At 48.1% G+C, this 23,586-nt stretch overlaps 12 protein-coding genes across 12 annotated transcripts; 10 read left to right on the top strand and 2 right to left on the bottom strand.

The window, feature by feature from the left end:
• Positions 1-1,264: 1,264 nt before the first annotated feature.
• On the top strand, positions 1,265-2,449 carry N7517_010168 (uncharacterized protein; the record flags this gene model as incomplete). The annotated part of the gene is made up of 1 exon (XM_056727891.1): positions 1,265-2,449. One exon carries the CDS (start codon positions 1,265-1,267, stop codon positions 2,447-2,449), a length of 1,185 nt encoding a protein of 394 aa, XP_056576463.1.
• A 702-nt stretch (positions 2,450-3,151) lies between these two features.
• On the top strand, positions 3,152-5,029 carry N7517_010167 (uncharacterized protein; the record flags this gene model as incomplete). Its single annotated transcript, XM_056727890.1, has 4 exons — positions 3,152-3,202; positions 3,250-3,358; positions 3,404-3,642; positions 3,698-5,029. The coding sequence occupies 4 exons, from the start codon at positions 3,152-3,154 to the stop codon at positions 5,027-5,029; spliced, it is 1,731 nt and encodes a 576-aa protein (XP_056576462.1).
• Positions 5,030-6,530: 1,501 nt separating this feature from the next.
• Positions 6,531-7,670, top strand: preB (alpha-factor pheromone receptor STE2; the record flags this gene model as incomplete). Its single annotated transcript, XM_056727889.1, has 1 exon — positions 6,531-7,670. The coding sequence occupies one exon, from the start codon at positions 6,531-6,533 to the stop codon at positions 7,668-7,670; it is 1,140 nt and encodes a 379-aa protein (XP_056576461.1).
• A 579-nt stretch (positions 7,671-8,249) lies between these two features.
• On the bottom strand, positions 8,250-9,592 carry N7517_010165 (amphiphysin; the record flags this gene model as incomplete). Its single annotated transcript, XM_056727888.1, has 3 exons — positions 8,250-8,272; positions 8,326-9,357; positions 9,409-9,592. The coding sequence occupies 3 exons, from the start codon at positions 9,590-9,592 to the stop codon at positions 8,250-8,252; spliced, it is 1,239 nt and encodes a 412-aa protein (XP_056576460.1).
• A 738-nt stretch (positions 9,593-10,330) lies between these two features.
• Positions 10,331-11,942, top strand: N7517_010164 (IscS subfamily cysteine desulfurase; the record flags this gene model as incomplete). Its single annotated transcript, XM_056727887.1, has 2 exons — positions 10,331-11,428; positions 11,520-11,942. 2 exons carry the CDS (start codon positions 10,331-10,333, stop codon positions 11,940-11,942), a joined length of 1,521 nt encoding a protein of 506 aa, XP_056576459.1.
• Positions 11,943-12,669: 727 nt separating this feature from the next.
• On the top strand, positions 12,670-14,156 carry N7517_010163 (Carboxylesterase type B; the record flags this gene model as incomplete). The annotated part of the gene is made up of 7 exons (XM_056727886.1): positions 12,670-12,860; positions 12,907-12,985; positions 13,038-13,154; positions 13,202-13,477; positions 13,524-13,654; positions 13,701-13,798; positions 13,849-14,156. 7 exons carry the CDS (start codon positions 12,670-12,672, stop codon positions 14,154-14,156), a joined length of 1,200 nt encoding a protein of 399 aa, XP_056576458.1.
• Positions 14,157-15,393: 1,237 nt separating this feature from the next.
• Positions 15,394-16,882, top strand: N7517_010162 (indoleamine 2,3-dioxygenase; the record flags this gene model as incomplete). Its single annotated transcript, XM_056727885.1, has 2 exons — positions 15,394-15,684; positions 15,734-16,882. 2 exons carry the CDS (start codon positions 15,394-15,396, stop codon positions 16,880-16,882), a joined length of 1,440 nt encoding a protein of 479 aa, XP_056576457.1.
• A 550-nt stretch (positions 16,883-17,432) lies between these two features.
• N7517_010161 (uncharacterized protein) lies at positions 17,433-18,023 on the top strand (the record flags this gene model as incomplete). The annotated part of the gene is made up of 2 exons (XM_056727884.1): positions 17,433-17,540; positions 17,592-18,023. 2 exons carry the CDS (start codon positions 17,433-17,435, stop codon positions 18,021-18,023), a joined length of 540 nt encoding a protein of 179 aa, XP_056576456.1.
• A 518-nt stretch (positions 18,024-18,541) lies between these two features.
• On the top strand, positions 18,542-19,140 carry N7517_010160 (uncharacterized protein; the record flags this gene model as incomplete). The annotated part of the gene is made up of 2 exons (XM_056727883.1): positions 18,542-18,648; positions 18,699-19,140. 2 exons carry the CDS (start codon positions 18,542-18,544, stop codon positions 19,138-19,140), a joined length of 549 nt encoding a protein of 182 aa, XP_056576455.1.
• Positions 19,141-19,762: 622 nt separating this feature from the next.
• On the top strand, positions 19,763-20,189 carry N7517_010159 (uncharacterized protein; the record flags this gene model as incomplete). Its single annotated transcript, XM_056727882.1, has 2 exons — positions 19,763-20,086; positions 20,139-20,189. The coding sequence occupies 2 exons, from the start codon at positions 19,763-19,765 to the stop codon at positions 20,187-20,189; spliced, it is 375 nt and encodes a 124-aa protein (XP_056576454.1).
• A 171-nt stretch (positions 20,190-20,360) lies between these two features.
• On the bottom strand, positions 20,361-21,269 carry N7517_010158 (oxygenase MpaB family protein; the record flags this gene model as incomplete). Its single annotated transcript, XM_056727881.1, has 1 exon — positions 20,361-21,269. The coding sequence occupies one exon, from the start codon at positions 21,267-21,269 to the stop codon at positions 20,361-20,363; it is 909 nt and encodes a 302-aa protein (XP_056576453.1).
• Positions 21,270-21,706: 437 nt separating this feature from the next.
• N7517_010157 (DUF3712 domain-containing protein) lies at positions 21,707-23,164 on the top strand (the record flags this gene model as incomplete). The annotated part of the gene is made up of 3 exons (XM_056727880.1): positions 21,707-21,963; positions 22,019-22,443; positions 22,494-23,164. 3 exons carry the CDS (start codon positions 21,707-21,709, stop codon positions 23,162-23,164), a joined length of 1,353 nt encoding a protein of 450 aa, XP_056576452.1.
• Between the last annotated feature and the right edge of the window lie 422 nt (positions 23,165-23,586).

Raw genomic sequence — 23,586 nt, 5'->3', positions numbered from 1 at the left:
ATACCCGAACCTAATAAAGCTGGCTCCACTGATGAAACCTCTTATAAACATGTTCAATTCGGCTATATAGAGGACCCCATTCCCACATTCCCGAACATAAGGCTTAACATTTGTCGGCATGCTTGACTTCAATTTTGAACGCCACATCTACATCTTACATTTGCAAGTTGCCCCAGGTGTGTTTACTCATTCTATTATTTTACCTAGGTATTAGTCATTCTGTCCCTATAAGGCTGTGAACCAAGGTTATTAGGATGGATACTAGTCACATGACCATAATCTCAGACATTACCCCAAGTGTCTATAGGGCTTATATTTTGCCTATTATTATACTATGATTAGACTCGGGCTGAATTATTGTTCAGCTCCCATATACGGTGGCTAGTGGCTAATGGCGCCCATGTGTCAAATATCTTTTTAATTTCCTTATTTCCCCGACCTAATATAATAAGATTTCAGTACAAAAAGATGTTAGAGATTAATTAGCTGCCCTATTTGGAAATCAAGCACAAACAAGACAAACAAGACAAACCAAACAAAAGAAAAATCCAAATCCGCAATCTTGGAATATCAATAGTCCGACCTCGGGAGAGTCCAGACCCTACCTAGGATGTCCACTTATTTCCCTCACGTCCAAGTAAGGATGGGATGAAACACTCTGATATTTAATATTAAAGGTGTGATCTCTCAATTTTATATATTCCTGCCTATCCTCTTTATATAAAAAAATATACAATATACTACTCACGTAATCCGTACAAAGGTACAATTTGAAGCTTATTGTGTACCTGACTACCCCGTATCTCACCCGTGGAACAGGCCCGTGACCTCGATTTATCATACTCTTTCTCCCTCTCTCTCCTTCTCCTTCTTTTCCATCAATTTATTCTCTCCTACATTGTTCTTTTGGTGGCTTGGGAGTTTGTGAGTCTTTCTCTCATACGCGCGGCCAACGTCAACAAATCAAAGCCCCCCCCCCTATCCCCACCGTCTTTGACGTATACAATCTCTGTCAAAGTGTCTGGACCATCCCAAGGACCATGATCATCGCTTAACCCTCACATTTCGATCTTTATCTCTCACACGACACTCGTTTTCTCGCCCACTCGGCTTTGATGATCTATTTACGCTCACGACTTGACGCCGATTGAGCATCCTACACTCCTTTTTCCATCTTCGATCTTGCACATTCCTTGCCGTTGATCGGCTTTATCGATATTACCCCGTCTTTTTTGTGTTATCATCCTGATTCTTCTCGCCCATCATGCTTCTCGAACCCATCGATTCCGCTTTCTCCCCGGCCCGCTCCCTCTTCAAGCGCTGCAAGCAGTGTGAAACCTCATCCCCCGCGTGTCCCGCATGTCCCGATGGATCAATATGTACCATGACCGCTCCGAGCTGTGATGAATGTGCGACCACAAAGTGCGTTTCAAACGGCTCCAATCCCTCGGGCTCCGGGGGCTCCGACACGGGCGCCATTGCCGGTGGTGTGATTGGTGGTGTGGCTGCCATCGCCCTCATTGTGTTCTTGGTATGGTGGTTCGTCATCCGAAAGAAGCGCCTGGAGCGCCAGGAGGCGGAGAAGAACGGTTCATTTGGCGCGGCTCGCAGTGACCGCCAGTCCATCGCCTCTACAGTCCTAACCCGTGCCTCCAATGTTATTCAAATCGCCTACATTCCTGGTGTCACCAACCGTTCTCCGCCGCAGACGCCATCCTCCCTCATGCCTCCCGTCCCACCGCTTCCTGGCGCGACACCCGATCAACACTTCTTTATGCCCGGTGACCTACGTGACTCGTCGTGGACAACCACTACCGGCCACCAGAGCATCTCCCCCACTTTGCGCAGCAGTGTGGCTACCACCATCTACCGTAACGATGCCATCGTTAGTGCCGTTCCTGCGCAGCAGATCCAGCGGACTCGTGCAGCCGTCGTGAGCATCCACAACGGAGGTGCCGGGCCCAATGCACCTGGAGACGACTCGCCCGTTTCTGTCACGGTGACTCCTGCGGATGCACCTGCAGTCCCAGCTATTACCCCGGCGCAACTCGCTCGGGCGGAGGCGGTCAAGGGCAATAGTTCATGTGTGGCTCGCAGTGTAACGGCCAAGCCGGTGATGGTGCGTGGTCCTTCAGTCAAGAAAAAGCAACCCAACAACCCACCTGCTGTCGACCCGATCGAAGAGCTGTCTGAGAAGAGTAAAAGCAACAATACAAGTCGGGCGGTGTCAATCACAAACAGCGATCAGCCCAATCATAACGTTTCCACATTTGACGGATCCTCGTCGGGCGGCGATAACACACGTGCCTCATCCACCGCTAACCTGGAAACCGGTTCCTCGCATCGCCAGAGCGACTCACGTCGAGCTTCCGGCTTGAGTGACGGACGCAGCTCCACGCCACCCATCCGGGTAGAAAGTCCATTTTCGGATGCGAATGAGGTGAAATGAGCTAGTCTGGGGCTGGGCGCAACGGGTTTTTCTATTTTTTTGTGATTTTCAACCTTGTTTTCTTTGTACGTATGAAGCCTGTCACGGCTTTTTGTGCCTTTTTGATTTGAATCTTTTCCTCGGGTGCCTCGTACAGCGAGTGTTGGCACACTGAGATGGGACTGTCGATTGAATCTATACTCTCATTGATTATCATTTTGGGGTATTATACATACCTTCATCTTCGTCTTCGTACTCCCGTGAGAATCTAGTGTACACTATCCTATGGGGTTCTTTCAAGGTCTATCATACCTCTGTATATTGAAATTTGGCAGAGGCCGAAACAGATAAAACGTTTACCAAAAGCAAGATTGAACAGTATGTTTTATGGTATTAGATTCCAATCTTGTGAAAAAGAGAAAATGTTCACAGTAAATATGTAGGCAGTCTATCAACTTCCTGATTCTCTTGATAGTCGAATAACACTTCCCATTTATATACTTTAGACTCCTATACGAATTCACGCTTACTACTTGACCACTTCATTTTTGGTCTTGATATATATTTCTCATATCTACCTAGGCAATCCTAAAGCCCTCTAGGCCTTAAAGGTCAGTCCATCAATCTTCATCTTTCAATCTTCATTATCAATTGAAAAGCGCCAAGAAATCTGCGGGGAAGGAAACGTCGCGACTCAACCCTTTTGCTTCTATTTCTCTCACTATGGCGCTCCCCCAGAGGACATTGAATTGGCTGTGGAGTGTCTTGTCAAAGGTTGGTCTCTCTGAAACCTATATATCTAATATACTAAACCTCCCCAGGATCACTATGATCCACAACAGACCTACCGCGACCCAAATCGGACCTACCACGATGTTGTCAATGCGCTCTCCCAGTACCCCTCGCTCTCCCCTCGAACAGATGTCTATAGTGAGTGTCCCCTGCATTTTACCTTCTTATTTCTAACATGAACAGCCTATGAGACAGGTTTCTCGGCCCTCCTCCTTCACCTGGTGGGCACGTTGCCTGTCACCTTCCGAGGAACGACCTACCGATTTCCCATTGCGCTTTGGATTCCAAATACATACCCACACGAACCTCCAATTGCCTACGTGACCCCGACACAGGAAATGACTGTCCGAGTTGGGCAACATGTGACGCTGGAGGGACAGGTCTACCATCATTATCTGGCACACTGGGCGGAAGCATGGGATGTAAGTGCTCCCAATCACATGGGTTAATAGACCACTGACCATTTTCGATTCACAGAGATCCACCATCGCCGATTTCCTTTCTATTCTTCAGGATGTATTTGCCAAGGAACCCCCTGTTCGATATAGACAAGTACAGCCTCAGCCGGAAGCTGCCCAAACACCCCCGCCATTACCTCCCCTTCCACCCGGTGTCGCATCTTCGAGACAAGCTCAACCTCTATCTCCGCCTGCAAGCCAGAACCAGATTCCACCTCCACCTCCACCGAAGCCAGGTGCAGCTAGCGAGCATCGGCAACAACGGTATCCTGCTGATCCATATCGATCTCCCCCACCGCTACCTCCACTCCCACCAAAAGAGCAAGGCTCTCGTCAAGCATCTTTATCCACACAATTGGCCAGTCCTGGAACCCACCCATACCAGAATTATGCGCCACCAAGCCAAACTGGAGGACCGATAGGTAGTCCTCGTCCCTTGTCACAGCCACCCCATCAGCCAGCGGGGCAGCCGATGCCGCCCCAGTCGACGCAGGGTCAAGCACCGTATTATAGAAACAGCGGAGCGCCGATGCATCATGGCCCTGGGTCTAGTATATCAACCCAGCTCCCTCAAGCCAACCCAGCGGGGGCGCACTTGCCTCTGCAGCCGCAACTCCCCCATCAACCACACCAGCAATCGTCTGGTCCTCCGTATCCTCAGCATTCTCCATACCCATCCAATTATCCCCACCCACCCCCAGCAGCACCAACGAAGGCCGACACACCCGACCTTCTAACCTCGCCATTTGACGTCGAGCTACCCTCAATCGCACCCACAGGACCAGCGCCTCCCATCCCACCAAACCCAGAGAAAGATGCACTTCTTCATGCCGTGTCCCGGACCCTGGTGGAAACCCTCCGCGCTAACGCTGCACAGTCCGACACGGCAGCGCAGTCCCTCGTCTCACAATCACGGTCCCTGCACGCCGCGATGGCCACGCTGCAGGGGGAGGTCTCGGCGCTTAATGCTCTCCACACGACCCTGCAGTCCAACACTACTGTCCTACAGCAATCCATCCATCGCGCCGATGCCACTATCGCAGACGCACAGTCCCGCTCTACATCTATCCCCACTTCTAGCGTTCATGGAGACACTCCTTCCGGCCTACCCCCCATCGATGATGTCCTGGTTGCCCCCACCGTGGTAGGGAAACAACTATATGATTTGGTCGCCGAGGAGCAAGGCATACAGCAAGCTCTTTATGCGTTGCAGGCTGCGCTGGTCCGCGGTGTTATTGGTGTCGATTCCTGGTCGCGGCATACACGAAGTCTCGCACGGGAAGCTCTGCTCAAGCGGGCACTGATTCGTAAGATCGGACGTGGAATGGGGTTAGATGAGAACGTGACCTGAATGATCGGATGCTGAGCACTGACTAGACATTTCTGGTTATATATACCCTTTATTTTCTCCCCCATGTTATGAAGGTCACTTTATAATTCTCTTCGACTATTCCAACGGACAAATATATTCCTATTTTTTAGATAGTGTGCCTAGATATCGAGCTAACAAAGGCTTGTAAGAGTCGCTGTCCTTCATGGAAGCAAATATTTTCCTGTAGTTTTCCTCCACTTCCAGCATAATGCGCTCTTCATCGTCAAATTATCATCTGGATCCTTCCAAAAAAGCGTTCGATTATCATCTGCCCAGTCATCCACTACCTTTCCATTGGGAATAGGAGTATCAATCCCTTGGATCTTTAATGATTTGGAATCCCTTTCGCGCGATAGTCGTTCAAGTTGAGCATCCACATCTAGATCAGACTATACAGACTTGAAATCATGCGGCCCCCTCTCCCAGTCCATAAACACGTAGAGATTCGAGATTGGGAGGTAAATGATCAGCTAGATTGAAGGATTGAGGGCTAATCCGACCATCGGGGAACCGATCCTGGCTGGATCCTACACCCCGCGCAAAATAGCATAGATCGTGGACACCGAGACCCTTGAGTTTCGAGAAATCTTTCAATGAGATATAGGATGGTAGAACTTCTAGCTTGTGAGTGGCTAGCATCATAACAAGCGTATCTCTAAAGTCGATTGCTTCCGGACAAGAGTGAGATCTATTTCAGAGTAAGTCGCATAACGTTAAGAGACGCGTATAGAGGGTAAACAATTACCTAAACCGGATCTTGCCTAAGGATGGATAGGATAGATTCTCGATCTTGGACTTTTTCCACTCCGGCCTTCTTGAGGGCTTGTTAACTTTAACTACCTAGGTTAGTTATAACTACACAAGTTACATCGCAACCCTGCATGGCCTCCGGTACGATTCGCTCGCATGCTCCTATACAAATCGAGCTGGGTTATCTTCTGCATAGGTATAGTTATAGTATACATAAACACGACGGGTCAATTTTGTCAACACAAGATTACCCTTGTCACCTCACCCTCACCATCATCATCATCTTGCCTTGCTTTTGTCCTTGACATCCTTGACATCCTCGGGGCATCTATCCTGGAAACCCGAAACAAAGAAAACTAACCTTCAAAGTTCCCAAGCCATGATATTCACAGAATTAAAGGCTATTCTGACTATTTCGACGATCTCATGCAGCCATTATCACCCGTTGCCTAATGGCTAGACACTTCTTTGTCTCATTCGATATTGTTCTTCCCATTCCCTTAGTATTGTTCTTTTCACGGCCTCATAATGACTTGGATATTATTATCTGCCTTCGCCATTGTCTGTCTCGGCTTCTATGATTCTGGCCATTCACCCTGGTTCTCTTCATATCGTCTACATTGTCTATTTACAAGTCAAAGGGCTTTAAAAACACATCCCTGCCATGTATACTGACCTGGTTTTATAAACTATCCCGGTTCAACTCCTTCGATCTTCAAATTTCGAAGCTATGGCGACATCGTCAAGTCTCCCATTCGATCCATTCACCCAGAATGTCACCTTCCTCGATGCGAATGGCGCTCCGTTCGAAGTCCCGGTAAAAGCACTGGACGTCTTCGTCATGTACAATGTCCGAGTGTGCATCAATTACGGCTGCCAGTTTGGGGCGTCGCTCACCTTGCTGATCATTCTTCTGCTTTTGACTCAATCCGACAAGCGCCGTTCGGCCGTTTTTATCATGAATGGTCTGGCCTTGTTCTTCAACAGCGGGCGTCTGCTTTTTCAACTCATCCATTTTTCCACGGCGTTCGAAGAGGTATACCCATACGTCTCCAAGGACTTCTCATCCGTGCCGTGGACCGCATACGCCGTTTCCATCGTGGCTGTCGTTCTCACTACCCTGGTCATCGTCTGTGTTCAAGTATCGCTTGTGATTCAAGTCCGCGTGGTTTGCTCTACACTACGTCGTCAATACAGGCATTCTTTACTGGCGTTATCTATCCTGGCCGCCCTGGTGCCAATCGGATTTCGCAGTACATGGATGATTGTGAACTGCAATGCCATAATTACACTCAAATACATGGCTGAAATATGGTGGATAGAAAGCGCAACCAACATCAGCGTCACCGTCAGCATCTGCTTCTTCTGTGTTATCTTTGTCACCAAACTCGGATTTGCCATAAAACAGCGCCGCCGACTCGGGGTGCGCGAATTCGGTCCGATGAAAGTCATTTTCGTCATGGGCTGCCAGACCATGGTTGTCCCGGCCATCTTCTCCGTCATCCAGTACTATATCACTGTGCCAGAACTGTCCTCCAACGTGGTGACCCTGGTCGTCATTTCACTCCCACTCTCGTCCATTTGGGCCGGCGCCGCCCTCGAGCACGCACGACGTACCGGAAGCCAAGAGTATCCACGCCGACGCAACTTATGGGGGAGCCTTGTCGGCGGTGCCGAAAGTGTACTGTCTCCCACAAAGGATAGTCCAACAAGCCTGTCTGCCATGACTGCTGCGCACACTCTGTGCTACTCGGATCATACCATGAGCAAAGGATCATACAACTCGCGGGACACCGATGCTTTCTATGGAATAGCAGTTGAACACAATATTTCGATCGACCGAGTTCAAAGGAACAATCCAATCGTGTGATGGGATACATTTCTCGGCAATTCAAAGATACCCTTCCCTTTCATTTTGATGTACAGGATCCTGGCTAGAAACCGACTTTACATGTACATTCTTTTCTTCTCTCTTGGAAAGTTTTATACAGGTTGAACATTCCTTTTATCTCAATCTGCAAAGTGCAGACATATTCTTAATACCAAGCCGCATTCATTATTATTAACTTACAGCTGTAGCATTACGCTATGGACATTTGGATGCAATGTAGATATACGAAACTAGATGAACATAAAAAACCAAAAGGTTTCCCATGCTCTCCAATGCTCTTTTTATTCATACATGTCTATATTGAAAGATTCATTCTGCCATAAAGTTCAACTGGAATCTCGATAGTAAAGAGTTGAGTATACCCGTGAAGGGATTAGAATGTGTGAAACTTGGGCAAGGAATACAGCCAATTTACCGAAACCAAACTGCGAGGAGCCAAGTGAATTAACAATAAGAAGAAAGAAAAAGACAAAAGTATTTACAGAAACGCTCTATGTTCAGAACCACATGTGCGCCAGAGTAAAAGAGAAAAGAGGAAAGTTAATAATATCCCGGGTTCTAATTCAATTGCACATAGTTGGCTGTCTTGAATGTTAGCAAACTGGATTCGATAAAAAAAGACTTCAACGCTTACCCGGAAATTGGCCCTCCCGACCTGCAATTCGCCCAGACCACCATTCATTGGTATTTTCGGTGCGCTGGGTAATCTCGATAACATCACCAGCCGAGAATCCCAGATCGCCGTGTGCCTGAGCCTCGTAGTCATAAAGAGCGGTGACAGTCTCCACTGGCTTACTGAGATGGGACGGCTTCGCCCGTGGAGGAGGCGGGGCGGGCTTGCTCTTGGCGGCGGAAGAGAAACTCCCTGTCGGACTGGGACTGATGCCGGCAGACGAATAAGGTGGTGGAGGGTTGTCATCGGTGGCGGTGGAGCCGGAACGGCCTCGGCCGATGGAGCCCTTGCTATCGGCTCCCTTGCCCAGAGGGTTCAGTTTGGACCCAGAACGGCGGACACCTTGGGTTTTGTAGTGCACGATGGTAAGGGCTTCGGCTTGTTCCTGGATATTGCCGCGCTTCTGCTCAAAAGCCTCTTCAACATCGAGTTTAAGATTGAAATAGCTGATGTTCATGCCCTGCATTCGTTCATGGAGAGTGTAGAAGACGTTGAGTTGCATATAGTAGAAGGACTGGAAGAGCGGGCGGATGAACTCGGCTTCAAGGGCGAACAACTTGGGCAGTTCGTCCTTCAGCAAATCATTGTAATAGTTGAATTCCTGGGTTGACACCTCAACATCGTTCTCGGCTTTGTATAGTGCTTTTTCGTCTTTGAGCGATTTGTCCTTCTTCTCTTCCAGCTTCTTCAGTGAGGCATTGTGACGGTCAAAATCCAGCTTCTTGTGATCACGCTTAACCGCAACCTTCCGGATCACTTTGATCACCTCGAGGAGCTGGTCGGCAGGGCTAATAATGCGGCTATCGATCATCTCCAACTCGGGGGCCAGGGCCTCTTGCAGTTCCCGAACAATGACCTCATACTCCTCACAGGCTTGGATGCCCTCGGCATTTCCCTCGAATTGGTAGGAGGTGGGATCGGAGGCGCGACCGGAGATGGGTTTGTAGATTTCGGCGACTGCTTTAGAGAATTCGATTTGGTGGCTCAACATACCTGCGCACGTGGTTAGTATTGGGGGAGAAGATTGATAGGATAACAACTTACCATTAATGGCAGCAAAGTATTTCTGGGACTCATCGTGTAGCTTCTTGGTCTCTTTCTCAAGTTCATCAAAGCGGCGTTCGGCATCGCTATAGACAGCATCCTTGGAATGTTCACCGATGTTGAACTTGACCTTGAACTGCTGTGGCGCACGCACAAGACTCTTCTGGAAACCTTTGAAACTCATGATGTGATGAAGAAAGTAAAAGAAGAGAAAGTGCCAAGGTGGGGGTGGGAACCCGAACCTTTTCAATGACATAAGACTCGGAGCTGATGTCCATTGTGGCTGTACATTATTTTATACTTGGCTTATAGTATTTTGGACGATTTTGGACGATTTTCTACGCTAATTGCTCTGCCTTATGATGTGGCGCATTATCTTAGGCACCTGAATTATTACTATGGGGTAGACGTACAACATTTGAATCTAGTACTCCGTACTCCGTACTATATGTCTACCTAACTTCTCTACTATACATATCTATTATAATAACCCTCGAATAGTTATAGTTCTATACGATCTCCAAATGGTTCTCTTTCGGCAGCCTTACCCGAGAAAATCGTAGCCATCAAATTAAAGACCCCAGTCCGATCGTCATCATTGGGCCATTCCTTTGTGCGGGGAGTGACTTGGCAATTGGATGAAAAATGAATATTCATAAAGAGAGATTTTAAATGGTCAAATCAGAATTGTTATATATAAAAGAAATGAATATGATATACAGTCCTGGAAGTCTTAATGAGAAAGCTGAGAAAGACTGAAAGGGGAAGCTCATACATCCGATATGCCTCAGGCATCTCGGATAAACTAAATTAGGAAATCCCCGAGATCTTTAGTCATTGAGAGATGCAGATAACAAAAAGTCGGGGTTGTGTTTCCTTCTTCATCCCACTTACTCAAGTATATCGTGGTATCATCTTCATAATGACAAGTGCTGCTCCTGCTGCTTGGAGACAGGCATCTGCCTTCTCCAGGCGCCTTTCAACCTATGGTTCTCGAGCTCCTCGAGTTCTCGCCACCGGCCTACGCGCTCGCTCTTATGTCACCGAGACAAAAGTTGGCCAAGCTCAGGTCAACATCGAGACTGCTATCAAAGAGGAACAAAAGTCATTCATGAATCAATCCCATATGGCACCCCAGAATGTCAAGCTGCCCGGCTCGGCAACCTCCGGTGACGCCGCGATGAGTCCCACGGCTGGCATTCTGAAGCAGGCTACCGTTATGGACCAGGGCACCCGGCCCATCTACCTCGATATGCAAGCCACTACACCTCTGGACCCCCGGGTTCTGGATTCTATGCTTCCTTACCTCACCGGTATCTACGGTAACCCGCACTCGCGTACACACGCCTACGGTTGGGAGTCGGAGAAGGGAGTCGAGGAGGCTCGCGAGCATATCGCCAAGCTGATCGGGGCCGACCCCAAGGAGATCATTTTCACAAGTGGTGCGACCGAGAGTAACAATATGAGTTTGAAGGGCGTGGCGCGGTTCTTTGGTCGCTCAGGAAAGAAGAATCACATCATCACCACCCAAACTGAACACAAGTGTGTGCTCGACAGTTGCCGACACTTGCAGGATGAAGGGTTCGAGGTGACTTACCTGCCGGTTCAGAGCAACGGTTTGATCCGCATGTCGGATCTTGAGGCGGCCATGCGCCCCGAGACTTGCATTGTCAGCGTCATGGCTGTCAACAACGAGATCGGTGTGATCCAGCCAATGGAGGAGATTGGCCGTCTCTGCCGGTCCAAGAAGGTTTTCTTCCACACCGACGCTGCGCAGGCTGTTGGAAAGATCCCATTGGATGTCAACAAGCTGAACATTGATTTGATGTCCATCTCCAGCCACAAAATCTACGGCCCTAAGGGTATTGGTGCCTGCTTTGTGCGTCGTCGCCCGCGTGTCCGTCTCGACCCTCTCATCACTGGTGGTGGACAGGAAAGAGGTCTGCGTAGTGGAACCTTGGCCCCTCATTTGGCAGTCGGCTTTGGCGAGGCTTGCCGAATTGCCGCCCAAGATATGGAGGTAAGCATTCTTTCCATTGTTGTCACCCTGATTCTACACTGCAATAAACATTTCCCCCCGTCGAAAAATGGCATGCTGACCGATTGAACAGTACGACACCAAGCACATCGATCGCCTATCAAAGCGTCTGAGCGAGGGCCTTCTTGCCATGGAACACACCACACTGAACGGTGACCCCGAGCACCACTACCCTGGCTGCGTGAACATCTCATTCGCCTACGTTGAGGGTGAATCCCTCCTGATGGCGCTAAACGATATTGCGCTGTCATCGGGCAGTGCCTGTACCTCTGCCTCTCTGGAGCCCAGCTACGTGCTGCGCGCTCTGGGCAGCAGTGACGAGAGTGCCCACAGCAGTATCCGTTTCGGTATCGGTCGATTCACCTCGGACGAGGAGATTGACTACGTTCTCAAGGCTGTCCAGGCTCGTGTGTCTTTCTTGCGTGAACTCAGCCCGCTTTGGGAGTTGGTGCAGGAGGGAATTGATCTGAACACGATCGAATGGAGTCAGCACTGATCTTAATTTTGATTTCCCGAGAACAAAAAATGCCCATTAGGGACGGCGTTGAAGTGTAACAACATCGGATTTGTACAGACTGAGAATAATCACCTCGCAATTAACTACTCTCTACCTTCCTCTTTCAGAATTCCTCGTACGTCATTATCTTCTCCCTAATGTCATCAAATGTCATCAATGACATTTGAGTAAGTTTTATGGCCTCATGTGATGAACTTTGAAGCCAAAAACAACGTTTAGTTTCAAAGTATCCGTTTCTCCTGGCCTCTACGGAGGTTGAAGGCTCTACTCTTTGACAAAGAAGTTAAATGGTTTATCTACCGAGAGTCTACGAGTTATTTAAGGTGGCATTGTTGGCGAAAAAAAAACAACACAATTTGGATAGAAAAGAGTTAGTTAGACGATGCATCTATTCCTTATCCTTTGCGCATTGAGCAATGTGGCTCTTGTGGCTGGTTTCCGACCCCCTGAGCTTCGAGTTGTGACTTCTTCTGGTCCTTTGAATGGGATATATAACAATTCTGCACGAACAGTACGGGGGTTTATTGGAATTCCATATGCCGAGCCCCCAGTTCAAGGACTACGATGGGCACCACCACGCCTTAAATCACCATCCCGAAGTCCCATCGATGCATCCTACTTTAAGAGTCCCTGTCCACAGGTGTATACGTACTCCAATGAGTCGATTTACAGTGTTCTCCCGTATAATATATGGAATTCTGGAGACATGTCTGAAGACTGTCTGTATATGAACATTTGGACACCTTCTTTCAAGCATCGAGGCCGCAGGGGATTTCACAGAGCACCAGTGATGATGTACATTCATGGAGGAAGTTATGATACAGGAGCTAGTTCGATTGCTGCCTACGATGGGACGAATTTAGTAAAGAATCACAATGCCATTGTTGTTACCTTCAAGTAAGAAAACATTGCTTTTATCCATTCAAATCACTAAACATTTTAGTTATCGTCTCAATATCTTTGGATTTCCTAATGCACCGAGCATCGACCCTTCCAAGCAAAACCTCGGGCTCCTGGACCAGGTAGATCTTGAAAGTGTGCATGATTGATAGGATGAACTAATCCCATCTTTAGCGATTGGCGATTGAGTGGGTTCATCGGAATATAGCCAGATTCGGTGGTGATCCCAATAGAATTCTTCTGTTTGGTCAATCTGCTGGCGCAGCTTCAGTTGATATCCATGCATATGCAGTGAGCATCGTGTTTCTGTACTGGTTGTCTTCACTAACATCCAATAGCATCCAGACAATCCTCTCGTCAGCGCACTTGCTCTCCACTCTGGTACCGCTCCATTATTGACTACAACCCCTGATCATAAAAATTGGGATGAACTGTCTACTGCTCTTGGGTGCGGCACAGGAGCCCAGTCTTTCCAGTGCATGAGTCAAGTGCCAGCTATGAAGATTGTTGAAACAAGGGCCAATGGGAGCTATGCCTTTTTCCCTATTGTAGATAATCTTCTTGTCTTTTCCGACTATGCCGCTCGAGCTAAAAGCGGGAAACTAGCACCATTGGTATGTGACAGCCATTCTCTATCTTTCTAGGCTAATTATGGAATAGCCCACGTTGGGAGGGATTAATGAGCGTGAAGCTACGGCTTTTTTACCGTTAAGTTCAACTTCAGTTGATGAGAATCTAGTCCACGAGGCCACTGAAAGATTTTATGACTGTCCCCTCCGGGAATCTGTGAAGTAAGAGCCCATGTCATTCTCACATTTGGATTGTCTAATCTTGTAGAATTCGATTGAGTCAGCATATGCCCACTTGGAGGTATCTATACCATGGGAATTTTAGCAATCTCAGCCCAACTCCATGGCTTGGAGCATACCACGGGGGTAAGCGGAAACAGCGCTTTTCTTGCTAATTTGATTTAACATGATGGCAGCTGAGATACCTCTTGTTTTTGGAAACTATAATCTGTCTACGGCGATCCCGTCCGCCAAGGAAGTTGAAGCCAGCCGATATATGCAAGGTAATCCCTTCCCAAATGAATGGCAGGAATTGCGTAGATTGATCAATTTCCTAGGAGCCTGGGTTGCATTTGCCAGTAACCCTTGTACGGGATTGAGGACATATGGATGGCCATGTTCAGCTTCGATGGTAGATCTCTCTCTCTCTCTCTCTCTCTCTCTCTCTCTCTCTCTCTCTCTCTCTCTCTCATTATTTATTTCCGATGCTGATCATAAGGGATAGAGCCAACCTTGATCAATCTCGCTCTGAATAATACGACCCCGGCGTTCTTTACTTCTTCTAGTCCATGGGATAGCTATTGTGATAGTCCCAATACTACTCGATCTGAGCTATGAGATTGGTAGAGAGTTGTGTTACAATGCCAGGGCTACTCCGTAGGTCTTTGCCGACTCGATTGAAATGTGTTTTCATTATATACCGAGCAATGCATACGTAGGCAACTGTGACACAATATGCAGAGATTAGCTTGCAGCTTTTGAGGGCTACTCTGTACATTTATGTGTAGATATATACCTCGGTAGTGACCTCGGTCCGGAATTGCTTTTAGTAAGCATAGATGACTTAGCTAGGTATCAGGATAAATGATTTGATTTGAATATAGAAAAGAAATGAGAAAAATCATAGTATATTCTATATATTCTATAGAGAAGAATGTTGAATAATTAAGGTATTCGTTCCCCAGACTCAAGGCTGACGATCCGGAGCAAAGTGAGTGAAGCGAATTTGAAGCCAAAATAAGCGAAAACTGCGAATTTGCCCGAAAATGACTCAAATGCGCATTTTCCCCGTGTGTTTTCGTGTCTTTTTAATTCTTTCGGGCTTAGTTCCCCTTTGTCTCGCACTCAGTTTCGTCTTCGCTTAATTTTTACTCCACTTGGGCCTCGCGGATGCACCCAGTCCTTCTTGGCATGACGGTAGTTGATTGTATAGCCATATAAAATGTACCTGCTCTCTTCTATATGGTTTGACCTAATCTACTTGATTAATATGGTCCACCCTCCTCTAAAACTTCCCCAAGGCCATCTAAAAAAGATTCACCTTTCCCTTATGTCGGAATCTCCCAACTCTATTATTATCTTTCTCTTTTATTATTATTAACCGCTTAGAAATGTCACTTACCGTCCAGGGATCCCCGGTGAAATTACGTGCTTTGCTAAGGTCCCGATAGAGAAAACTCTGCCTATTTTATCTCAAATAGCCGGACATTTAATATGTTAGAAAGTCTTCCAGGCAATCAAATCTTATTCTCAGATTGTTCCCAGATTATTCCATTCTATTACCTTCCGTCATCATCCGCATAGACATTGGATCCGGACTGTTCCTGGTCCCTCTCTCTGGTATAATCCCCCATATAATCCTACTTTGGTTTCTCTCCTTTTCAGCATTTCCAACTTGAATTCTTGAATATCCTGAATATCCCCGAGTCACAGACTCGGCCATTCCAGATCTATCTCTTCAAATGTTGCCTCCGGTGCCAAATCCGGCCGAGTTTGGAGTTACATCCGACTATGGTTTCCTCTCCCCAGAACTTCCCCTAGAGGTTCTCCCCGATCCTTATTATGCCGAATGGGAGATGATCATTGGGAATCTTCAACCATTGATATTGAGCAAACGGTTGCAGTCGATGGTGGATCATCTCCCTATACTCTCTGTCATACATCTACGGACCGAGGCTGAGTGGCGTCGTGCATATGTCGTACTGGTATTCATACTCCATGGCTATGTATGGGGTGGCGATTCGCCCACAGAGGTACCGGCCCTTCCTATTGGTTCCAGAGTACAATGACTGATTCTTTCAGAGGATTCCACCTCAACTTACAGTACCCTTATTCGAAGTCTGTGAACGACTTGAATTACCCCCCGTTGCTACCTATGCTGGGGTCTGCCTTTGGAATTACAAGCCGATCTTCTCCGACGAGCCAGCCACCAACTTGGATAATCTAGCTTGCCTACAAACCTTCACTGGATCTCTAGATGAACAATGGTTTTACCTAGTCTCAGTCGCCATAGAAGCACGCGGGGCCCCTTCTATCCCCGTGATGCTTCGGGCTATCACGGCGGCTCGCACAGGAAACAGCCAGATTGTAACCGAGTGCCTGCAGCGACTAGCAGAGACCATCGATGAGACCAACACACTGCTACAGAGGATGTATGAAAATTGCGATCCATATGTCTTCTACAACCGCATCCGCCCTTATCTAGCTGGAAGTAAAAACATGTGTGATGCCGGATTGCCAAATGGGCTGCTGTACGACGACGGCCACAATCCCGAGTACCGGCAATATGGAGGGGGCAGCAATGCCCAAAGCTCCCTCATCCAATTCTTCGACATTGTCCTCGGCGTGGAACACCGACCAACCGGTACCAGTCGCAGTGATGAACAAAGCACCGAGGACGGCATCAAATCACGAAACAGCTTCATCCACGAAATGCGCACTTACATGCCTGGCCCACACCGACGATTCCTTGAGCAGATCGACTCAGTAGCAAACATCCGCCCCTTTGTCGAGGCGCGACGCGGAGACTCAGCGCTGTGCATTGCCTACGACGCATGTCTAGCTATGCTGCGTGTTCTACGCGATAAACATATTACTATAGTATCACGCTATATCATCCTGCAGTCCCGCAGTGCACGCCAGCCTTCTCAATCCACCAACCCAACCCCTTCAGCAGTGACAAACCTTGCAAGCGCGGCTCCGACCGACAAGAAGAAGCTGCGCGGTACCGGTGGCACGGCGCTCATTCCATTTCTGAAGCAAGCTCGGGACGAAACTGGGGAGCCTGCTATTGATGCCTGGGCACGACGATTGCTGAGCAATGGTCCTGCAAATAAGAACTTTGCTTCACTGAGCAAGGTTGGCGAACAACCAGATGGTCATCTCGAGGTTGTCGGTCTCTGTGGCACATGGACAGCCGATGAAAACGAGGGTGGAATATGTCACTGGTAGTTCCAATATTTTTTATTTATTTCTGGTCATTCGAGCGTGGCATTGCAGGTGGGATTTATGTACGCCGTACGCGGCGACTCGGTGTTTTGGGAACTTGCATAGTTTGATATGTTTTTTTTTTTTAACTGGTCATGAAATACATTCCTATCTGGATTGGTTATGGACAATATTCCCACTATACAACATTGTAGAAACTTGTAGAAGAAGGTTTGATATGACGATTATGGCTATGTGAACGCAGCGTCATTCAGTGGACCTGATATTCACGTGATGTGACATCATTCTCCCCTTGGATCCACGTGATATGACATCATTTAATGACGTAGTTCATCATGACAATCTTGTAGAACTTCAATCTTGGAAGATCAGAATTGGAGAAGCCCCTAGAAGTATGTGGCTTGTCAAACATGGCTTATATATACCAGGAAACTTCCTACCATTTTCATTCTTCACTTCAATCACTTCATTCATCAACCATCTTTGATCTCTGATCTCTGATCTCTACCATCAATCATCTTTACCATCTACCAAACAAACTTCATATTTCATCATGTCTGACAACACCGGCAACGCCTCGACTGGTCAGTCTTACCTCGACCAAGCCACTGGTCTTGCTCAGCGTGCCATGGGCACCGTGACTGGCGATTCCTCCACTCAGGTAAGCATTCTAGTCCCCACCAATATAAACCCCAACACTAACCAATATCAGACCAAGGGTGAACTTAAGCAGGAGGAAGGCCAAGCCAAGAAAGAAGCTTCCCACACCACCGCCAAGTTGGGCCCCTTCACTGCCGACCCCAACACCGGAGCCGTTGCCAAAGACGACCCCAAGCGTGACACCGGATCCTGGGACCAGACCGTTGGATCTGCCAAGGAGTCACTTGGCAACATGATCGGAAACGAGAACCTGCGCCGTACCGGAGCTGAGCAGAACGCTGCTGGCAAGGAGCAAGAGGCCAAGGGTCAGCTCAAGGACTGGGGTGAGGGCATTCAGAACCGTGCTCAGGGTACCCTTGGATCCATTGGTGCTGCTGTCACTGGTAACCGCACCGAGGAGGAAAAGTACCGTGATATCCATGATGAGGGCAAGGTCCGCCAGCGCGGTGCTGAGGCCGACATGGCTAAGAAGGGTGGTGTTTAAGCTTGACTTTGAGATGACCTCTTGAGTTCTGCTTTTTCTTTCTTAGTCACACTTGTTTTACTATCATGATTTTTACGATGGCCTTGCTATGATATCCGAATTGATGCCACGCTTTTATTATAATTTATCCTCTTGTAACAGTGTAGATGTAGCCACAACCACTTATATCAGCCCTCAGGGCTCTTTTGAGATACAGTAATTTCGATGATCATATCCTTATTTGACAAGTCTCGTAAATTTCCCCGCAATAAATTTCCCGAGGATCGTGTTAGGGCTTTTTTCCCCGTTGGCATCTGATCCCGTTGAGACCGAGGTTGATCAGGGGCTGAAAAGATTGAATGAAAATTATTAATTTAACAATTCAAGTTGTATTTTGTAAATCATTTTTAGGACTGAGATATTCATAGATCGGCAAGCCAAGACAAGAGGGGGGTTAAGCATTTGATATACTATAGACCCTGCCCTATCTAAATGGACTAACCTTTTTTTTCTCTCTATTCTCTTACCATTTTGACAAAATGAGACTCACAGCAGCTTTACTCTTCGGAACGGCCTGGGGCGCTCACCATCATCAACGAGATACTACAGACAATGGCATCAATCTTGGTGCAATCTCGAGTGCACTGTATTTGACTTCTCTGGATGATTTGTAAGAACATACTAAGATTTTTACAGACAGCATATGATGGGCAACACAACCGTCACTGCGAACTTTGCCAACATCTCGCCGCCACCTAGATCGCTTATTCCCGAGATTCTATCGGTCGTGCCCGTATCCGTCATCTGGGAACTCATCAACCCAGCGGAACGCAGCTCCCTCGCCAGCCAATTCAAGGCTGGTACTACTCCCGCATGGTACGGTGCCCTTCCATCGGATGTGAAAGACTACATGTCGGTGGTCAAGTCACAGATCTCTGCGGGGGCATTGACTGCCACGGCGTCCGAAAACAAGCCCACGGCGGCAAATACGGGGGCTGCAGCGACAGCAACTGCGACCGATGGCAATTCGGGCTCGGCAAGCTCGACTTCATCTAAAGGTGCGGCTGCACAGCCCACGGGACTGACCGTGTCGGCGTTCGGGGCGCTGGGAGTGCTGGGACTAGCACTAGCTTTGTGATCCACCTTGCGTATTTAGATATGACTGTGACGAGATATTGATTTCCGAACAAAAGACCCGTTTCAGTTTTGCATATGAAATTCGAATATTCCTCTTTTTTCCTTGATTTTTCTATATGGTGGACCTCAAGACCGTTAAGCACATGTTCCTTTTTTCTTATAGATTAAATTAATATAGATGACGAAGTGACACTATAAGACAAAGTATAGACATGGGGGCTTTTGATATTTCTCTCGAACGTAGATCCCTACTCAACCGAACCTCTTCTCCGAAGTGGATAGCAGGATTGTGAGACAAGGAAATATCGCTAACCTCAAGAATTGGGAGAAAAGAAGATCAACACGACGATCTTCCACCCAAAAGGTGACATCCTGGGGAGGCTTGCGGGGAAATTCTTGATATTTTCCATTTGCCATTGGTTTACTTCTCTCTCTCTCTCTCTCACATGGCATTGCTTATCCCTCGGTCTTAGATCTGCTAGCCCTCGGACAATTTCCTAGGGGTTTACACTAAAAAACATACTCCGTAGAGGGAATACAGACCTTGCTTATAAGACACTGGATGTTTTTTTTTTTGTCCTTTCCTTCTTTGCCATTCCTCACTCACCAATATAACACAAAGTATGCGTTTCTCACGGATTCTTTTCCCTTTGGCCCTGGCCCCCTTGGCTCTAGCTGCCCCCGAGCCTCGTCCCAACCCGGTCGCCGCACCGGCCCCGGTCCCCAGTGGTGGTCTACTGGAAGAGCTGCCCGAACTTCTGAGCGGCGTTCAGGGTCTCTTAAGCACCGAAAACATCGACAAGCTGGATACTATCCTTGACGGTGCGGCCAAGTTGCTCGCCGCCGATAATATCGATATCTTGCAAGATATCTTGAAGAATGCCCACAGCTTGTTGACCAAGAGCTTTGTCGATAACACAACTACCCTCATTGGGGATGCCACACCGGTATGCACTCTTTTTACTTTTGGCTTTTATACTCTACTAATGCACTATATAGCTGGTCGAGGATATTTCCAAGCTTCTGGGTGGTGTTCTAGGATCATTGTGAGAAATAAAATGAATGAATCATGACAATTACTATATTTATCTTATTTTATTGCACAATTTAAAGAATTGGAAGTATATGTATCGAAAATCAATGAATGGAACAAATATACAAGAGCAATCACATATCTCATAACGATCGGGTATATACAGAACATTAGACTAAAACCAATTCTTACTTCACATTCATCTTCTCCTTAAGCCGATCCTGGTAGAATTTCAAAGGATATGCCCGCCATTTATCAGGCATCGCCGGATAAAGAGCGACCGAGAAGCCCATCCAGGTGCGGTAAAGGGCTCGAGTGGTAACCGTCGAGCGTAAACCGTAGGCATCACGCAGACGCGGGGGTAGCATCTCGGTCGTAGTAACACGCAAGAAAGGCTTCAAAGACTGCACCCAGCGCGGCATATCGTTACTTTCACGAAGATCCTTGGCAAATAGAGCCGCATCCTCCGAGACTATCAACCGAGGAACCTGATCATCCCAGTAAGCCCAGAATGCCTGACGGGATTCTGGCCAGGTACCGGCAGGGACACCCAGACAGTTCATGAGCAAGGCATACTCGCTGTATGCACGTTGGGCACTGGCGTAGTCCACGCGGCCATAGACACGCTGGTAGAAATCGGTCGCGGTCGCGTACAGCGTCGCCGCCATCCACAACTGCAGCGGTGGATGCTCGGCGAAACGATTCGAGCGACCGCCGCCCAGCAGGGGCGGCTTACCGTCTTGCAGGAGATCGATGAGAGCCTTGCGCTCATCGCGGGTACCGAAGACCAAGCAAGAGATGTAGCTGATATTGGCCTGGAGGGCATCGAGGAGCTCTGTAGCTAGCTCCTTGTGACCGCCGTTGTTGGAACCTACGTCGCGGATTCCAGGCATGGCAGCTTGTAGTAGCAGCGCCGCACCAGATCCTGCAAAGAGGATGCCCTCCTGGAGCATCTTAGGGAGGACTTCTAGCTGTTCCAGAGCATGGAGACGACCTGAGGTGTTGGTGGTATTGCTTGCAGTCGCATCGGAGCCACTTGGAAGGTCATTGAGGGACTTGTCGTCCACTGGGGAGACGGGTGATGGAGGGAACGACATGGCTAGAGAGTTGTCAATAGTGAAGGTTGGCAGTATATGATTCCCATTAATATTTCAATTCAAAGCTTCAATTCAAAATCTTCCCCAGAAAACCCCGCAAAACCCCGAGAAACTCCCCAAAATCCGTGTTCTAAGAGATGTCGATCATCTCGGCCCATGTGAATAGTGTCGCCTTTCTTAGAAATAAGCCGCGGCTGGTAGTAGATCGCCATCTCCTGAAGTGCAGATCCCTCCCCTCTTCTGCGTCATTCGCCAAAGAAAGAAATCTTCCTCCGAAAAACCCGCTTTATTTCTTTTTTTTTTCCTTGCCCATGGGGTCCCGCTTCGGTGTACGGGGTATGGAGAGAAGAGGAAGTCCGGGACCATATGTTGGGTCCGTTCTGCGCCAAATACATATACGCGGAATCCCCCCCTAATGTTACCACGACATTGCAATCATGGGCAAAAATACAGATACCCCAGCATATCTGACTTCAGATGATGCCAAATATACTCTAGGTATTCATCGTGGCCCATTGATATCCAAGCATGACGATGAAGGTGCTCAGCTTGCACATGTTGAGTCGGTCGGGGGTCTGTCATTAGAGACGAGGAAGCTGAAGCGCACTGAGAAGTTCCAGCGCCATTGGAAGCGATTCTGGTGTCTGCATCTTTTGGTGACTATCATATTCCTGGCGATTTTCCTGCCTGTATTGTGAGTGCCCTAACTATACCCCCAAATGACGAACAGTAACTAACTGCAAGTATAGCTTCCTGGTTGCCATTCCAGCCATATCACAAATGGTCGTGAATAAGTCAGACCTAGTATTGGTCAATGCCTCAGTCCTAAACCCGCGACCGGACAAAATTGAATTGACGCTGTTGTCGGCATTGGACCTCAAAATTGCACTGCCCGTACGCATTGAGCCGATCACATTAAATCTGTTCGTGCGCGATGCAGGGGCAGAGAACGCATGGGGTCAGGCTAAGATCGATGGCAAGGTCATCAAGGGCAACACTACCCTAGGTGTGTCCAAAGTCGAGACACCATTGACCAACTTGACCACCTGGGAGGAGTATGTGCATAATGTCGTGTTCGAGAAGGAGACTGCGCTGTCAGTCAGAGGTGTAACCAATTCGTACTTGGGTGTGCTCAAGTCGAAGGTCACTATGGACAAGAATATCATGTCACCAGGTAAGTCGAAGAAACAAATCATCCTCGAAGGGAAGCTGACTTCATTCCAGTGCTGGACCAATTCAAGAAATTCAGTATCGCCGACAGTGGACTCATTGCAGCCCGTGAGGACGGCACCAACCTAATTGGGAATGCCACGCTTCCCAACCCATCCGTGTTGACTCTCGACATTGGCACAATTGTCCTCGACGTGAAGAGCGGCGACCTCGTCATTGGAAATGCCACGCTCAAAGACGTCACTATAAAACCAGGCGAGAACGTCTTCCCTCTGACCGGAATCCTCGACATACACACAATGATCGAGAACCTCGGAAAAGTACTCGCGTCGCAGGCAAACGCCCTCAAAACCGGCAGCTTAGCCCTGGATACAGTAACCCGAACCGTCACCTGGAACGGCACGCTGGTGCCATACTACACCAATGCGATGAAGCAGCTAACGCTGACGGCCAACGTACCAATCGCCGATCTGGTCAAGAACACTGTTCACAATCTGCTCAGCGGCAATCAAACTCTTACAGATATTCTCAACTCGGGGGGCGACACGAGCAAGCTGCTAGGTGGTCTCACAGACAACGCTGATGACAGCGACGCCAGCTCAGCCTCTAAACTTGCATCAAAGATGAAGACGAGCGTCGCGGTGCGGGATATGTTCCGTGGCGCCCACCCGGTTAAACGGGATTCAATCATCGACTTACTAGCCGGGACGTACATGAAGCTGTGAAATGCTAATCCCAGTTCACATTGGCTTTTTCCTGAATTGTTGGTCTTTTTGCATTTACGTTTCCTTTTCTTGTTATTAAAGGTCTCTGGTTACTGGGTTCTGTGTACATGATTGCGAAGTGCTCGCGCGCTGATGCCTAGACGATACTTGATTCCCCTTTGGATTGTGGCAGTTGCCTTTTTTTTTTGGATGGCGTTATGGGAGCGTATTGCTGTCTTTCTAAGACAGGTTTAATGTTGTTTTTCCTGTCGACTCCATTCTTGAGGCAGTGCATTGGTGAGCTCGTGTACTTTCTGTACACATGGCTGCCTGTCGGTCTGGGCTTGGGTCGGTGCAGATGATAATTAAATTATAAATTATACGATGATACGAACGGATCTGGTTCTTGATTTGTAGGCTTGCATGTTCCACTGCAATGAGGC

The sequence above is a fragment of the Penicillium concentricum genome (assembly GCF_028827145.1).
Source record: "Penicillium concentricum strain IBT 3081 chromosome Unknown utg000004l_segment0_segment0, whole genome shotgun sequence".
Taxonomy (NCBI): Eukaryota; Fungi; Ascomycota; class Eurotiomycetes; order Eurotiales; family Aspergillaceae; genus Penicillium; species Penicillium concentricum.
The sequence above is the reverse complement of the archived record's forward strand: the minus strand, read 5'-3'. Positions and strand labels throughout refer to the sequence as shown.